We start from the raw sequence: 18,359 nt of genomic DNA, 5'->3' as shown, positions 1-18,359 counted from the left end.
AGGTAGCCACCTTCTGAGCGCATTCTCCTGGCCGGGGTGGTTCTGCAGCACACTGCCTCAGTTTCCCTTTCTCCCAGGGCTCCTCAAAAATGCCACCAATTCCACGTAATTTGAAAACATCTCCCCTCTGGAGGGAGCTCCACTTTAGCCTATAGAGACATCAGTACTTCATATCAGCTTCACCAGCAGGCCCCAAGTTCCACAGTTTGAACAGTTCTCTCTCCTGGAATCAGGCGTCCCCCATCCCTCCTTTTCAGAGCTGAGTTCAGTCTCTCTCATTGAATCAGGAGTTCCCAGCCTGCCTTCCTGAAGCTGGGTTATAATCCAAACAATCCCTTTATTCCCTACAGCACTCACCTGCAACAGCTTCTCCAAGCCAGCTGCTTCTGTTCTGCCTGACACTCCCAGCCCTATGTAGCTCCAGTGGGAGGCAGTAATACTCCAGCTCCTCGCTCTCCCTCAGGCTTCTCCCTTATATCCCTAGGCCTGGCCTCAGTTAGTCATGATCTCATTCATTAGTACTCAGTGGTAAATGGGACAAAATAAAACATGGTTTTACAAAAGGTAGATCGTGCCAAACCAACCTGATCTCCTTCTTTGAGAAAGTAACAGATTTTTTAGACAAAGGAAACACAGTGGATCTAATTTACCTAGATTTCAGTAAGGCATTTGATACCGTGCCACATGGGGAATTATTAGTTAAATTGGATAAGATAGGGATCAATAGGAAAATTGAAAGGTGGATAAGGAATTGGTTAAAGGAGAGACTACAGCGGGTCATACTGAAAGGTGAACTGTCAGGCTGGAGGGAGGTTCCAGTGGAGTTCCTCAAGGATCGGTTTTGGGGCCAATCTTATTTAATCTTTTTATTACTGACCTCGGCACAAAAAGTGGGAGTGTGCTAATAAAGTTTGCGGATGGTACAAAGCTGGGAGGTATTGCCAATTTTGAGAAGGCAGGGATATCCTACAGGAGGATCTGGATGACCTTGTAAACTGGAGTAATAGTAATAGGATGAAATTTAATAGTGAGAAGTGTAAGGTCATGCATTTAGGGATTAATAACAAGAATTTTAGTTATAAGCTGGGGACGCATCAATTAGAAGTAACGGAGGAGGAAAAGGACCTTGGAGTATTGGCTGATCATAGGATGACTATGAGCTGCCAATGTGATATGGCCGTGAAAAAAGCTAATGCGGTCTTGGGATGCATCAGGAGAGGTATTTCCAATAGGGATAAGGAGGTTTTAGTACCGTTATACAAGGCACTGGTGAGACCTTACCTGGAATACTGTGTGCAGTTCTGATCTCCCATGTTTAAGAAGGATGAATTCAAACTGGAACAGGTACAGAGAAGGGCTACTAGGATGATCCGAGGAATGGAAAACTTGTCTTATGAAAGGAGACTCAAGGAGCTTGGCTTGTTCAGCCTAACTAAAAGAAGGTTGAGGGGAGATATGATTGCTCTCTATAAATATATCAGAGGGATAAATACCGGAGAGGGAGAGGAATTATTTAAGCTCAGTACCAATGTGGACACAAGAACAAATGGATATAAACTGGCCACCAGGAAATTTAGACTAGAAATTAGATGAAGGTTTCTAACCATCAGAGGAGTGAGGTTTTGGAATAGCCTTCCAAGGGAAGCAGTGGGGGCAAAAGACCTATCTGGCTTTAAGATTAAACTCGATAAGTTTATGGAGGAGATGGTATGATGGGATAACATGGTTTGGTAATTAAATATTCATGATAAATAGGCCCAATGGCCTGTGATGGGATATCAGATGGGGTGGAATCTGAGTTACCCAGGAAAGAATTTTCTGTAGTATCTGGCTGATGAATCTTGCCCATATGCTCAGGGTTTAGCTGATCGCCATATTTGGGGTTGGGAAGGAATTTTCCTCCAGGGCAGATTGGAAGAGGCCCTGGAGGTTTTTCGCCTTCCTTTGTAGCATGGGGCACAGGTCACTTGCTGGAGGATTCTCTGCTCCTTGAAGTCTTTAAACTACGATTTGAGGACCTCAGTAGCACAGATATAGGTGTGAGGTTTTTTGCAGGAGTGGTGGGTGAAATTCTGTGGCCTGCATTGTGCAGGAGGTCAGACTAGATGATCATAATGGTCCCTTCTAACATAAATATCTATCTATGAATCTATGAATCTACTCATCCTCCCCATCTGGGGAGATGAGCTAAGCTTGTCCCAGGTAGGGCTGTGGCCTACTGCTCCTTTAGGAGCCCAGCCACTCTATGACAGATAGCATTGGCTGATGAAATTTAGGATTGGCTCATAAGACTTAAATGAATCACTACAGCTTGGCAAAATTTTACATACAAAAACCTTTTTTTGGTGAAAACAAATGCAGATTCAGCTCAATTGAAACAGTTCGCGAATGTGGGTCAATTTTGGCTCATTGTTTAGATCCGAAAAAAGAAAAAACATTTGGAAATGTCAAAATGTTTTATTTGGTATTTCCAAAACAAAATATTTATATTTTTTCATTGCAGAAAGATTTTGAAATTTCCCCGAGTTTTATTTAAAGTTTCTTTTTAAATGTTGAAAAAAAAACCTTGAAATTAAACTGAAACTTTTTTCAACATTTCAGGTCACTGAAAATTGTGAAACAGTTTACTTTTGGGTTGACCCAATGTGATTCTCTTTATTTTTCAGACCTGCACCTGACCCAAATAGTCAGTTATTCAGCCAGTGTTAAACAGCACCCTTTAATGTGATTATTTGGAGGACCATCCACAGCTGTGAGGACTAACTCAAGATCACTTTTTCCCAAATGCAGCAAATATTAATCTGAGGCTATGTCTACACTATCCCACAGTTCAGGTTACAGGAGTGTGAACAGCAGTGTGTACCATAATGCTGTGCTGTCACTCCCCTGACTGGATGCTGTTGGCACAAACTAAAAGGCTTCTGTTTTGCATTAAGGTAGCCCTGTTTGGAGAGGACTAAGTTAATATGAACTAGGAACTTTTAAATTCGTGTCTGCAGCACCCACACCAGGAAGTAACAGTGCAGCACTTTGGTGCATGCTACTATTCACACCCCGGTAGTCCTGCAGAGAAGTGTAAACAAGCCCTATCTTTACCACTAATCTCTGTGAGCACCTCTCTCTCCATTGTTTTTGCTGTATCAGTGCTCCCCTCTTTAAAGAACTGCTTGTACTAATTGTAACTTCACTGAAGTCCATCATAAAATCTGCAAAATAGTCTCTTCACATGCACCCCTCTCTTGATACAAGGGTGTCAGAAGTCACCAATAAACTTTTGAATTAAGGTGCAAGATCAGTGAAGCTGAGGTGCGTAGTGCTTTTTGGGATCTGTTGCAGATGGAAGTGAAAGACACGGCAGGGGATGTGAAAGCAGTAAGGACTACAGGCAATTCTTCCCTTAACTTTGTATTTCCATGCTTTTCAAGTTTTTGAGTTGGTGGGGTGTGTCTTCGTTCAACCTTTACTGTTAGAAACTAAAATTTTTATGTCTATTGTATTATGTATTTTTTCATATTATAATTTTCCTATCCTCAAACAGTCAAACAGGAAATGTATCGTGTAGGAAGGGAGTGATGGTCATGCACACGGGTGGACCTTACATTTTGGTATGGCAAATTGACTTTGCTACAAGTATGTTCCACTGTAGTTAAAGACACTGCTGCCCTTTTACTTCTAAGGGCTGGTCTACCCTGGGAACATACAGGGGCATAGCTACACCTCTTGGGAGTGTGAAAAATCCACACCCCATGAGAGACGTAGCTATGCCAACCTACCCCCATTGTTCACAGTGCTAGCTCAACAGACATCAATTTAACTACCGCTTCTCAGGGAGGTGGATTACCAACAGTGACAGAACCCCTCCTGTTGGCATTGGTAGTCTCTACACTGAAGCACTATGACAGCTGTGCCACTGTAACCATTTAAGAGTAGACATACCCTAATAGTTAAATATTTTTTACACTAAAAATGCTACACTGCCACAGCTGTGCCACTGTGGCGGAGACACCTACTGCAACAAGAAAGGGGTTCTTCCATCACTGTCATAAATCCACGTCTCCCAGAGGCGGTAGTTAGTTTGACAGAAAAATTATTTCGTCAACCTAGTGGTGCCTACACGGGGTTAGGTCAGCTTAATTACATTGCACAGGATGGTGTTGCGGTTCAAATACAAGACAGCACAAAGCTTTAAGCAAGCAAACAGGCTGGTCTGCCAACGGACTGGTCCTGTCAGCTTTCCACCCTCTCCTTTATTCTTTCTCTCCCCCCACGCATTACATTCTCCAACAGATAAAAGGAATACACTGGCTTTGTTTAACATTCTTATTTACCAATTTCTATCTACCGCATTCCTTGCTCTCGGGCCTTGAGCCCAGTCCTGGGAGGCTTCCCACGGTTCATGTCATCTGGGCGAGATTCCAAGGTTCACGCCCTTGAGAGGAGCTGTGTGTGCACAGCTCCTACACAACGCTCCGGGTGTGCCCTGAATGTTGCCGAGTGCCTGAACCTTGTATGAATGCTATAGGATGGGAAATTTTTCACAGTTCTGTGGGATGCAGTTAAACCAGAGGTGGGCAAACTATGGCCTGCAGGCCATATCCAGCCCACGGGACCACCCTGCCTGGCCCCTGAGCTCCTGGCCCTGAAGGCTAACCCCCAGCCCCTCCCTTGTTGTCCCCCCTCCTCCGCAGCCACACCGCCACGCGGCGCAATGCTCTGGGCAGCAGGGCTGCAGAACCCAACCTGACCCGTGCTCTGCGCTGCGCGGCGCGGCTGCCTGAACTGGTGCAGCTGCGCTGCCAGCCACCGGTGCTCCAGGCAGTGCGGTAAGGGAGCCAGGGGTTGGATAGAGGCAGAGGAGTTCGGGGGGTGGTCAGGGGCGTGGATAGGGGTCGGGGCAGTCAGAGGGCAGGGAACAGGGGGTTGAATGGGGGCAGGAGTCCCGGGTGGGGGCTGTCAGGAAGGAGAAGAGGGGTTGGATGGGATGGTGGAGGGTAGTTAGGTGTGGGGGGCAGTTAAGGGCAAGGGGTCTGGGGTCGGTCAAGGAGAAGGGGTGGTTGGATGGGGCAGGGGTCCTGGGGGGCAGTCAGGAAGGAGAGAGGGAGTTGGATCGGGCAGCGGGGGGGAGTTAGGGGTGATGGGTCCAGGGACAGTCAGGGGACCAAGAGCAGGGGGGGGTTGGATGGGGCAGGAGTCCCCAGGGGGCCGTATGGGGGCGAGAAGCAGCGGGGGTCGGAAAGGGGGTAGGGGCCAGGCCATGCCTGGCTGTTTGGGGAGGCACAGTCTCCCCTAACCGGCCTGCCATACAATTTCAGAAACCCGATGCAGCCGTCAGGCCAAAAAGTTTGCCCACCCCTGAGTTAAACCAACCTAATTTTGTGACGTAGAGCAGCCCTAAATAAGTGAGTTGTCCAGAATTAAAACAAGTGCCACTCTGTGGTATGAACAACCTGAAATGCTTTCTCCCATTTAATTTCTGGATTTATGAACTTCTACAGAGATAGGCCACTGCAGGTTACTGCCTCCCACCAATTCCCCAGTAAAGAAGAATGGATTTTTTCCAGAGAGGTCGCTCCCCTTTATTCCCCCCCCACTATACTCTAAGAGGGCATCTCTTAGCAACCATCTCTCCAGCCAAAGAGGGGTGAAGGTAGGATCCCTAACCACAATTCTATGTGTTAGCTATAAAAGAGGTATTATTCAAAAAATATGTGAGATTCTCCCTCCTCAGGGACTGTCTAACATACTGCCTCTGCAGTGTCAGACTCTCAGCCCAGAAAGGAGGTGCCAGAACACAGATTGTGCATGTCAGAGTGTATTCTGCGGCTCATGAGTCAGTGAAGCTGACCCCTGGAAGGGTAATTTCTCCAGGGTACGTATAACAGTTGCTGTATTCAGACTAACCATCACCTATTCTTCAAAAGTATTTATACTGAGGTCTCGAATGAAAAATATAATGAACTTCACTTAAATGGATCCTATTCCAGGATCAATTTGAGGTTACATGGAGCCAACTAAGGACAACTTTAAGGTTTAGATATATAACATAAGAAATGGAAGAAGAATAACCCATAAAACTTCAGCAAATAGGAAGAGCAGAGAGGGTGGAAGTTTTGCCTTTAAGAAGGAGTGGTGACACTAATAATCCAAAATTCCAGTTTTGGGTGCAGTAGGGTAGAAGTAATCAGAGCAGCTCTTATTTCCACAGGCAGTTCCGTAACTATGAGCAGCTCAATGTATTGTGTTCATTAGCATAAATTTCTGTTTAGTGTGTACTATTCTTTGCCTCCATAATGTTTTTATGGCTATGTTCACATGTGCAAATATGCGTGTAAATAAATCTTCCTTTTTAGGTTGCACTGTCTGAGAATTGCTTAATTGGGAGGTGTTAGGGAAGCAGATTTAGTTACAGCATGCTACAGAATTAGTGAGACGTGCAAGAGAACTTCCCTCACTGACCTGAATAATTATATAACAGTGAATCAACTAAACATCTTCCAAAAGAATGTGTTAAAGACCCATAATACTAAAAAGAACTATGAGAATGGGCCCAATCCTTCTGCCATTGAAATCAATTACAGAACTTTTATTGACTGCAGTGGGAGTGAGGTTTGGGTACCTAAACAACCTAAGAGCCTGAATCCCATTTTCAGAAGTGATTTAGGAGCCTACGATGCAGTGGGATGTAGGCTATAGCTTTCAGAAGAAGGATTGGAGAACTCAGAGAAGCAGGATAGTGGATTTTTTTCAGAGCAGCTCTTATCTCATTAGGTAGTTAGGACTTAGGACCTAAGTTTCTAAATCACTTTTGAAAACAGGACTGAGGCTCCTAAGTCACTTTTGGATATGCTTCTATTGCATAGTATATCCAACCTCTGACACATGTAATCCCAGGTACGATTGCAGCTCAGGTAGAGAGACTGGAGCTAGCTTTAATCTAGTTAACTTGAGTCCTGGGAGCACATGCTTCAGCATAGGATAGCCCTGTGAATAGTTATCCAGAGTTTGAGGCGAGTTTGCATAGCCTGCGCTGAAGTGCACGCTCCCGTGGCTTCAGAATTGCAGGATCAGATCTAGCTAGATTCAAACTAGCTTGGGTATATGTACAGAACCTGCAGTTGCACTCTGTGATTGCAGTATAAACATAGCCATAGGGACTTTTGACATTTTTATCCTGGATACAGACCAATTCCAATGGAAGTCAAATGGGAAGTTTCCCAATTGATTTAAATGAGAGCTAGATCAGGCCTTGAAAGAATTAACAACAAATCTGAGCAACAGCCAAATGTTTCCTTGGGTTACATGTTTTATAACTCTGGATTTATTTTCTTTACATTAGTTTACTTTACAAAAAGTAACCAGACTACCATTCTCAACCCCGCCCCTACCCTAAAAGAACTACACCTGAAGCAAGGCCCCATAACCAGGGAAGAGTCAATGGAGTCCATCAATGGCCTTGCATTGCCAGTCTAATAACATGGCAGGCACTTAGGCTCAGGTTGTCAAAGGTATTCAGGTGCCCAGTTCCAATTGATTTCAAAAGGAGTTGGGTGCCTTAATACCTCTGAGGAGCGGGTGCTAGTAAAAAATAATCTTAAGTATATAAATAAATAGGATGACTACATTTGATTTTAAATGGTTTATATAAAGAATACAGAATTATAGAATCATAGTATATCAGGGTTGGAAGGGACCTCAGGAGGTCATCTAGTCCAACCCCTGCTCAAAGCAGGACCAATCCCCAATTTTTGCCCCAGATCCCTAAATGGCCCCCTCAAGGATTGAACTCATAACCCTGGGTTTAGCAGGCCAATGCTCAAACCACTGAGCTATTTGCATGAGATTTTGCATGTTCTTGCACTACAGCCTTTTTACAGACATGTATGCAGAGGCGACGTGCAAATCTCTAAACAATTTTATGTCCTCGATGCGTATATTTCCTTAACACAAATTCCATGGCTGTAGATTAAATGCGGAGACAATAAATGGCCAAAACAAAATGTAAAAAGATTAAAAACTGTTTTCACAACGCCACATAGAAACTCCAGTGTTTTCAGCTTTCTGGGAAAGTTAGGAGCCTAATCCTGCAAATGTAATGGGATCAGACTGTTATAGTGGGCCCATTACTGGCTCAGTCTTGACAGACCTTTTCTAGCATTTTAATGCTGTTTTCAAATTAAACCAAAATATCAGTTGCTGATTTTCGTCGAGAGGCCATTCAAGGTAGGTCTTTGTGTTCATTATTTTCCTCAGTTTACAGAATCTTTTGGGAATTGTTTGCTCCTGAATGGGCTCCAAAAGGATCAAAATTGCTGAATCATTATTCTCATCAAAGAGACGGAAGTGCGAGAACTCCAGCTCATACTTGCACCACTCGCTCTGCACAAAGTGCTCTGACAGTACAAACAGAGTTTTATGACTTTTTTCAATGGAGTCAATGATGTTGTCAATGATCCACTTCCCAGGCACAAAGTCCCGTTTATGAAGGCACAGTTTAAATGGAGGGATAGCATTCTCAAGTTCCTGTACCATTAAGTTTTCAACCCATTCTGAGTCTCTTTCACTGTAGGAAACAAAAGCATCATAGCAGAAGTCCTGATTGTATGCTCTCTTGGGTTTCCTTTTTGCTTGAAGCCAAGCCCAGGTCATTTTCATGTACCAGATCACATGAAGTTTGTAGCCCAGGATCACAATAAGCAGGTTTACCAAGATCACCAGAATGCAAATTAAGGACACGGCCAAAGTTCTGTGACATTCAAACAGCGAAAGCCGAGCAGCTTTTACCTGCTGTCCTCTCACAGAAGATGGAGAGTCACAGATGTAGTTTTCTGGCCAGTTAGCCAAGACATTAGCTATTCCCTCCTGGTATTGAATGAAGGAGAGAAATTCACAAGAACAGATGAAATTATTGTCACCTGCATCCAGTGTCTCCATTTTCCTAAATGATCCAAATTCTTCCTTAGAAAAACTGGTTAATTTGTTTCTGCTGATTCTCAGGGCTACTATGTTAGGAATAAATGGAGCATCTGGTAAGGTCTTTAATTTGTTTTTTGCAATGTAGAGTTCTTTAAGATGTGGTAGCTTTAATCTAAAATCATTGAGGTTATTACTACTAACATCCAAAACTTCAAGAGTTTGAGGAATGCAGGTTGTTACTTTGGGTATTTGAGTGCCTGAAATATTTAAATATTTCAGGTTTTCTGGCCATTGACACGATTCTGGAATCTCACCAAAATTGTTTTGGCTAATATCTAGGTGAGTAAGGTGTTTTAGATGAGATAGACTTCGTCCTGTCATTTCTAAATCACCCAATGAATTTTGACTTAAATTGAAAGTTTGCAACAAGGGCCATGCACCCTCACAGGATGAATGTCCTAAATTTGGATCTGCAAGCAGATTTTCACTGAGATCAAGATAAAGGAGTGAGACAAAATGTCTTGAAATGCTGCAAGGCACCAAGAACACATTGGTATTTACAACTGTGATTTTGGTAATGTTACCTATAAGATTTTTCAAACTGCTAAGATCTGAAAACAAATAAAATTTTTCTATAGTTAATCTCCGTATTGTCACGACTTCCATGGGGCTTTTTCTCTTTATTTTAATTGGGTCTTGCCAGTGTCCCGTTCCCTGCAGTACGCAATTGTCCAGCTCCAGCTCCAACAATTGCTCAGCATACACCAAGATGTTTAATATTTTGTCAGTGCTTGCATCTGTAAACAAAACATTTTTAAACATAAGTTTCTCCATGACAGAACGACTCATTGGCTCCAGTAATGAAGATTCAGAAGCTGTATTGAAGGCTATCTGTCTCAGTTCTACACATATTGCAGAATTTGTAAGATCCTCTAACATCCCTGATAACACCTGAACATCATTTATGTTTATGATGATATGATTTATGCTATTAACTGTTGTCAAACTCCCTGACTCGTATTGCTTGAGCCTTTGACCGTCAATCTCAAGTTGCTCAAGAACTGTAATTCCATCAAAGTCTTGCTTCCGTATAGCAGAAAAGGAATGGTTATTCCCCAGGCACAGATATCTCAAATTTTTGAGATTAGAAAACAAGGGATTCTCCCCCAATGTTGTATATAAATTACCCTGTATGTTCAGGTGCTGTAAGGAAAAAAGAGGTCTAAACCAAATGGGTGACAAGTGAGTCAACTTATTATTTGATAAATCCAAATGCTCCAATTTTCTAAGGAAAATAAATGATTCCTTATCTATTGTCCAAATTTGATTGGATTGCAGCAGCAGCATTCTCAGATTCACACCCAGGAGCAGATCAGTTTCTCTGATATATTTTATGCTGTTGCAGGACAGATTTAGCCCCGTGATATCAGTTGTTAGCCCTGAAGGAATGGTGCTTAAATTCATTGAAGAACAGTCACAGAAAGGAGAGCCGTCACATGAAGGACACGCCTGCGTCGTGGCTTTTTCTTCAGAAAGATTTGCCGTTATGACCAGGTAGATGATCCACCCTTTCCAGAGTTGGTTAGGCATGATTTTACCTAAAATTTAAGAGAGACAGAATAAGCATAACATGAATGATTAGTGTTAAAAAAGCCAAACGTGAAAAATAGTCTCTACTGGCCTATCTTCAATAAGGTGTTATGGATAGTTATTGTTTGTAAAGCCCTTGGAACATGAAAAATATATCAAGTGTTTAAAATATTACATCAAGAAAATCAGATTGTACATAAATGTGCTAGAATGATTTTCTGTTTGGCTTTCAGTTCCTCTTTCTGTTCCTGCTGTGTTTACCTTTGGAATGAAAAACATCAAATTAATTACCACCTGAACCAGTCTTTCACAGATCAGTGAATACTTTAGTCCAACATTCATAAACCTAGTAATAATGTAATATTTACTGGCCTTGTCCTTTTTATGCTCAATAAATAGCTCAACAAATTGCTTTTTAAAAAAACACCCTCTATTTCCCCCCCCACCACAAATCTGCAGATTTCATTTTGTGTACACATTTTGAGCTGTAGGGTACTTACACTTTCTGTGCACTTCAGCTCCCATTGAAGTCAATGAGAGCTGGGGACAATCAATATCTTGTAGAAATAGCTTATTGAATAGTAAAATTATTTTCAAGATATGTCACTATTTCTGCATAATGTTTCTTTGAAAATGAAGAAAAGGCATTGTGTGTGTTGTTATCCTTTCCCTCAGCCTTCAGCTGGCTTTTGACTTTTTAGCTTGTGAAGTCTTGGGCACAGGGACTGCCTTTTCCTAGGTGTCTGTGCAGGGCCTTCATTACCATATTGTATATGGACAGTGATGACAAACCAATATTTGTAAATATTGACAATAAATCCTTTAGAGGAGGGTTCAGCACAGATGCAACACTGGTTCCTACAGATCCTCAGCAGAGAGAAGGCTATGGTGACTTTATCCTGCCAGCGCCTCTTCGTCCGGTGGATGTTCTGGTTAGCACCGCTGACAGCCGCTCTTCCTTGTTCATTGTCTGCCCCACTTAGCCTCTTATTTTTCAGCTTTTTTTACAGGAAATGACCAGCATTGCAAAATGAGAGTGTTTGTCGGTCAGGAGTGGCATGGCTTTGTGGGGCAGCTAACGTACTGCTAGCCCAGCCTACTGTAGGCCCTGTCTGAGCAGGTAGAAAGAACACTGGTAAATTCTTTGCCGTCAGCGGAGTCCTTTGTTCTGCCTTCCCCAGCCCCACAGTGCAGATGGCTATGGCCCCCATTCTTCTTTCCTTCTCCCCCATCTGAGGCTTGTCAGTGGCTACGTAGCAGAACACCAGCCATAGACCAAAAAGAAACTAGGATAGGGTGCTTGGAAAGAGGCTACCTCCACGTTTTCCCATAGCCCTTGTGAGTACAACAAAAGCAGAGAAAAGGTTACCAGGGGATTAAGAAAGCAGCTGCCTAAACCTTCACCTGTGCTGTTCCTAAATAGTGCTACTCTTATGGTTATTTAAATAGAATCATCAGTGTTTGTGCATTTATTTTATATATTGGGGGAGGGTACATTTCTTCAAACCCTCCCTTCAAGCACCACATCCTGGCCCCACACTAGGACACTCTCCCCACCCACGAGGCCCCCCCACCACTCTCACCTATCCCTCCTTTTTTCCTGTTATTGCTGCTTGCTAGAACTTTGGCCACAGAGTGGAAATCGTGGGGGGAGAGTCCCGAAATATGACCAGTGGTGAGCTGGAGCCGGTTCTCACCGGTTCTCACCGGTTCACGCAAACCGGTTGTTAAATTTTGAAGCCGGTTTAGAACCGGTTGTCAAAGGGGTAGGGAAACTCAGGCAGGATGGACAGGATGTGGCCTGCAGGACCGTCCTGTCCGTCCCGCCTGAGCTCTCAGCTGGGGAGGCTCCCATGTGAATTTTTACTGACCCGGCGGCGCTCCGAGCCTTCGGCGGCACTTCAACAACGGATCCTTCACTCGCTCCGGATCTTCAGTGGCGGGTCCTTCACTCGCTCCGGGTCTTTGGTGGCATTTCAGCGGCGGGTCCTTCAGTGCCACCAAAGACCCGGAGGAACTGAAGGACGTGCCACCGAAGTGCCGCCAAAGCCCCGGAGCGAGTGAAGGAACCGGTTCTTGAGCTTCTGGAGCTCATCACTGGATATGACTACATCATTCACACTTCTCTAGGCTCAGCTATGCTCCTGATACAGCAATGGAAGTCACAACAGCAAAGAATACATAGGGCCAACAAGCTGGGGGGTATCACAGAAGCCGCTTTCCCCTTTAACTTTTCCCCTGTTCTCAGCCCAGTTGTCTAGTACTTCTGGAAAAGGAGCAGGTCAGCACTGGGGCTTCCAGCTTTCCCTACCCTCTGCTGTGACTATGGGCTTATCTCAATGATATTAGGTTGCTCAGTCACTACAGTGATGGGGAAGGGGCATAAAATTAAAAAGCTGGATTACAATCAGACCCTCAATTTCATGAACCCCAAATGTACCCAGTTTATAAAATGCAGAAAGAACCCTCTTTCCCTCTTAAATGGCTGAGGAAATTCAAAAGAAAACACCGAGTAATGTGGCAAATAGGGGCAGTTATTTACAGGTAGAAAATTCTGGACAAAAAGCGAGGAAATGGCTAGCTACTAAGTGGTAATCTCTAGTTGACTCAACTACAGACACCATGCTCCACAGTCACCAGCACTTCTTTGGTCAGTAGCCTAAACTGAAACTTCACTTGGATGCACTGTGGAGCAAATTGCATGGAGGGGAAAGAATTATTGAGTTACTTCTCATGTATTTGAAACAATCAAGCTTTTCTTTATCATGCATTACGCTGGGCACTTTTCCCAGTCTTCTGCTCTCGGCTGTGTTATTGTGTGAAATGCCAGGGAAAATCCCATTCTCATTTGTGTTCAATTTTTGCCACTACCCTCACTTTCATATTTCTGGCTAGTAATTAAATTTAAGATCTTGACCATATTCATGGCTTTTTTTAATGGTTTTTCCCAGTCAAGGTAACAATGTTATCTTGCCCCTACACAGCATCATTGTTTTGGAAAGAAATCCATGCCATTAAAAAGAATTGTCAGGTAGAAATTCAGAAACTAGCATCAATCAAATATTTGCAGGGAGAGACACATTAATGTCTGTACTGTAAACTTGGTATGAACTAACTTTGCAATTTGCAAGCTGTTGTACAGATTCAAGACCTGATTCTGCAGACACAATTATCTTCACTCACTCAGTCTAACTGTAATTATTGTGTGATTCTTCTTTCATATGGCAACTTGTGTGAATAAAGTTAAGCAAGTGCATGAGTGTTTACAGGTTTGAATATCAATGACATCATAGCAGAATTTTCAGAAGCCTGCACAATCCATCACTAACTTAGGACACTCAGCAGATGACCACCCACTGATTGCCACACACCATCCATGCATCTCCTTAGTGGTCGTCCCCTACTACGAACACCACCACTATTCCTTCCTTAATAACTATCTCAAGATGATTTCCATCTCTACACCTAATGTGACCAATGTGCATACATTTGCATCTGCCGATTTCCAACATCAGGGTCTGCTTCTCTCCACCCATACTTCTAACACAGGACATTCATCTTTTTTTTTCCATCCAGGAGTTGTGCAAGAGTCTTCACCAGCACCCACATTTCAAACGCTTCAGTTTTTTCTTATCAGGAGTATTAATTTCACATCCATAAAGGGCTAAAAAAAAATTAGGCTTTTCACCATTTGCACCTTCCTACATTTCAAGATGCTATAGCTTTTCCATAGTTTCGAAGGGGGCCATAGCTAAGCACACCATCCCTACTCTTCTTCTTGTTTCTTTGGAACAGCCTCCTTTGCTGGCTATATAGGATCCCCTATAATTCAACTCCCTCTACAGCTTGTCCGTTAGTCGCAATGTCTGCTTACATCCTGGTTTTGTTAGCTGTGTCAAGATACATTCTTTATGTTTTCACCACATACAGGAATAGTCCATACCCCTCACTAACCATGTCTTCGGGGCCCTATAAGTGCTCATATCAATTAATAACTATTACAATAAAAATGAAATGTGCCGACATTCGGCAAACTAAATATGGTACAGGAAACTATTATTAACCTAAACGTTTAAAAATAAATGTTAACCGTTCTATTAGGGACCCTGAAGCCCTGAGGTCAATGGAAATTTTGACATTGATTTCACAGACACAGGATCAGGTCCTAAAAGGGCTAGTATAAATTGTTACTATTCAACTAGAGCATCTACACTAAAGTTGTATGGAGGAGAACTGCTAACATACTTAATACCCTTACATTCATCAGATACAAACATGCAAAGGCCTGAACCAGTTGGGTCTGACCAGGATGGGCACGGCAGGAAAAACGTCAGATAAATAAAGAGATGCCCCAGGGCCCAACCCGAGAGAGAGTATTATTTCTGCCTTACCTAGGCAGGTGTGTGATTCACGGGCTTACCTAGGCAGGTGTGTCCTCAACTCCGGGCTCCTCCGGGCGGTGATCAGAGGTCTAATAAACCAATATCCCGGAGAACAACGAGCTCCTACAAACCAGGTGCCCAACAACCAATAAGCCAGGGCTGTAAACTGTCCAGCATGGCCCGCGGGGAGCCCGTTTTGTGGGACCCAGCAAGGCCAGGACCAGACTCAACCCCAGGGCAGAAGCTGCTTTACTCTTTCCCCCTCTGTCCCCGCTCGCCCCAGCGCTGCGCGGAGCCGCTCCTCCCGCCTGGGGGCTGCAAGCCCTGGGGACCCGGGACCCGCCTGCGGCCGCACTGGGTGGGTAGCGGGGGCGAGGTTGTCGCGCTGGCTCCCACCTCGCCCTCAGCCTCCTGCGCGCCGGCCGGCCGCGAGCTCCCCAGGCGGCGCCCGCTCTCGCTCTGGCTTGTCCCCGCGGGAGGGCAGGTGCAGCGGCGGGGCCGCTCGGGCGCCGCAGGGCTCCGGGAAAGCCCCACCCGCTCGCAGAGAAGCCGCCTGCCCGGTCGGAGGGCCCCGAGCGGCCGGGGCTGGTTCGGCAGCGAGCCCGGGGACATTCGTTAGGAGGGCAGAGGAGACAGTCATGGCCACCAGCGCCTCCCCCGCTCGCTGCCTGCATCTTCCCTCCCCGTTCCGGGCATCTCCTCCCGCCTTCGCTCGCCCCCTCTCCCTTTTCGGACAGCCTGCCAGGCGAAGTCAACTGTGGCCAGGCACTGGTTGTCCTCCCACCCAGCCCGTCATCACTCTGCTTCCCGTGTAGGTGGCCCCGAACCCTGCTTTTCACTGGGACTGCACTCAGGGGAAAGGCTCCGCTGAATCTATTCCTGTCTCTCCCCTTTCACTCGCTGCATGCTCTTCTTTACCTCCCCCAAGCAGCCATGGGCTAAGAGGGAAGGTGCTCTCAGGGGTCCAGTAACTGTAAAGATAGGAAACAAAGCGGAGGAATAAATGGTCAGTTTTCAGAATGACAAGAGGTAAAGAGTGGGGTTCCCCCAAGGATCTGTGCTGGGAATAGTGCTGTTCAGTTCAACATATTCATAAATGAGCTGGGGAAAGAGATAAACGGTGAGGTAGCAGAGTTTACAGACAATACAAAATTTCTCCAGCTAGTTAAGTCCAAAGCTGACTGCAAAAAGTTACAAAGGGGTCTCACAAAGCTGGGTGACTGAGCAACAAAATGGCAGATGAGATTCAATGTTAATAAATGCAGAGTAATTCAGAGTAATGCACATTGGAAAACAACCCCAACTGTACATATAAAATGGTGGGATCTAAATTAGCTGTTATCACTCAACAAAGAGATCTTGGAGTCATTGTGGATAGTTCTCTGAAAAGATCTGCTCAATGTGCAGCAGCAGTCAAAAAGCTAACAACATTAGGACCCACCAGGAAAGGGATAGATAATTAGACAGTAAATATGATAATACCATTATATAAATCCAGGGTACATGCACACCTTGAATACTGGATGCAGTTCTGGTCACCCCATCTAAAAAAAAAAAGATATATTATAATTGGAAAAGATACAGAGAAGGGCAACAGAAATGATTAAGGGCATGGAACAGCTTCCATATGAGGAGAGATTTAAAAGACTGGGACTGTTCATCTAGGAAAAGAGACAACTAAGGGGGAATATGATTGAGGGCTATAAAATCATGAGTGGTGTGGAGAAAGTGAATAAGTGTTATTTACTCCTTCACACAACACAAGAACCAAGGGTCACCCAATGAAATTAATAGGCAGTAGGTTTTAAACAAACAAAGGGAAGTATGTCCTCACACAACACACAGTCAACCTGTGGAACTTGTTACCAGGGGATGTTGTGAAGGCCAAAAATATAATAGGGTTCAAAAAAGAACTAGCCAAGAAGGTCAGGGATGAATCCCCATGCTCTGGGTGTTCCTAGCCTGTTTGTCAGAAGCTGGGAGTGGATGACAGGGGATGAATCACTTGAATGATTGCCATGTTGTGTTCATTCCCCCTGAAGAACCTGGCATTGGCCACTGTCGGAAGAGAAGATACTTAGCTGAATGGACCATTGGTCTGACCCAGTATTGCCATTCTTGTGTTCCCTTACCACATGCTCCCACTCCTGGTCTCTTTTCTCATCCCAATTTTCTTCCTCACAAAGAAAATACCTTTTTAAGCATTAGATAATTAACCTGTCTAATTCATTATCCAGGGGTATAATTGATGAAGATTTTAGTTTAATAAAATTCCAGAAGGAATTAACACACATGAATGAGAGGAGCTTCTCTAGTTACACTGGCTATGCTAAAAATATAACTCCTCTGCTTTAGAACATAAGTTCATCAGGTGGAGTTACTAAAGATTTGCCCCAGTTTCCTTCCACAGTACCCTGCTCAGGTGAAAGTTTGATCATGATTAGCTGCTATGATGGGGAACATGATTTATCGGTCTACAGTGACTGCTTAATCATGTTCAACATTATGTTAATTAACACCATTGTTCACAACCACAGGAAAACATGGTACATTTATCAGGGGCAGCAGGTTTGTATAATTTTTGGTGGTGCCCAGAGCAGGTCCAAGTCCAGCCCCACACACACACACACACACACACCTGCCTTGTAAGCCAATATACAGTAACTCCTCACTTAAAGTCATCCCGTGGTTTAACGTGGTTTTGTTGTTATGTTGCTGATCAATTAGAGCTGTGGCTCTAAAACTTTTTTTTCCGCGGACCCCTTGAAAATTGCTGAGTGTCTCGGCGGACCACTTAATGATCTTTCCAATTGTTGTTTGTATCATTAGCTAACTATTATAAAGCGCTTTGGATAAAAGTGCTATATAAAAAAAAAGCCTTAATAATAATTAACTTTGTTTGTTCTGCACATAGAAGCACACAACTCATATTTTAATATCAGTAGTCTTAACCTTTCTAATGTGATGGATGTGCCCTCTCCCCCCACCGCAGCAGCTCCCAAGCTGGGCTGGGAAGAAGGGGGGTTCTCTCCCTCTCTCCCCCACCGCAGCAGTCCCTGAGCTCGGGCTGGAAAGGAGGGGGTCTCTCCCTTGCCACAGCAGCCAGAGAGCTGAAGCTAGGAAGGAAGGGGGTCTCTCCCCAGCAGCTGCAGCCCTGGAGCCTCTTTCTCTGGCCACCATAACCCCGCACATCCCAAATTCCCCCACCCCCTCTTCTCACACCACTGCCCCCTCATACCTACCCCCTACTCCCCCAAAGGCCACCACCTCACCTTACATGTGCGTCTTCTCCAGAGTCCAGGCACCTAATTAGTGGAGCCACACCTGTGCAGCTCCACTAATTAGGTGGGTGGCCCTTCATTCTCTCATGTGCACCTGCCCAGGAGTGCACCTTAGAGGGAACTATCCGCTGACCACCTGAATGGAGCTCATGGACCACTGGTGGTCCATGGACCAGAGTTTGAGAACCTCTGA

General features: G+C 44.5%; 1 protein-coding gene across 1 annotated transcript; it reads right to left on the bottom strand.

The window, feature by feature from the left end:
- Positions 1–7,248: 7,248 nt before the first annotated feature.
- Positions 7,249–15,519, bottom strand: TLR2 (toll like receptor 2). The gene is made up of 2 exons (XM_073341410.2): positions 14,924–15,519; positions 7,249–10,511 (listed from the first exon to the last, which is right to left on the bottom strand). The coding sequence occupies exon 2, from the start codon at positions 10,501–10,503 to the stop codon at positions 8,149–8,151; it is 2,355 nt and encodes a 784-aa protein (XP_073197511.1). The 5' UTR covers positions 10,504–10,511; positions 14,924–15,519; the 3' UTR covers positions 7,249–8,148.
- Positions 15,520–18,359: the final 2,840 nt, after the last annotated feature.

This window comes from Lepidochelys kempii, chromosome 4, assembly GCF_965140285.1.
Source record: "Lepidochelys kempii isolate rLepKem1 chromosome 4, rLepKem1.hap1, whole genome shotgun sequence".
NCBI lineage: Eukaryota > Metazoa > Chordata > Testudines > Cheloniidae > Lepidochelys > Lepidochelys kempii.
Note: the sequence above shows the minus strand (reverse complement) of the source record. Positions and strands in the feature narration are given on the sequence as shown.

Excerpts from the sequence above, each read along its gene's own strand:
- TLR2 (XM_073341410.2), bottom strand. The coding sequence starts at position 10,503 with ATGCCTAACCAACTCTGGAAAGGGTGGATCATCTACCTGGTCATAACG.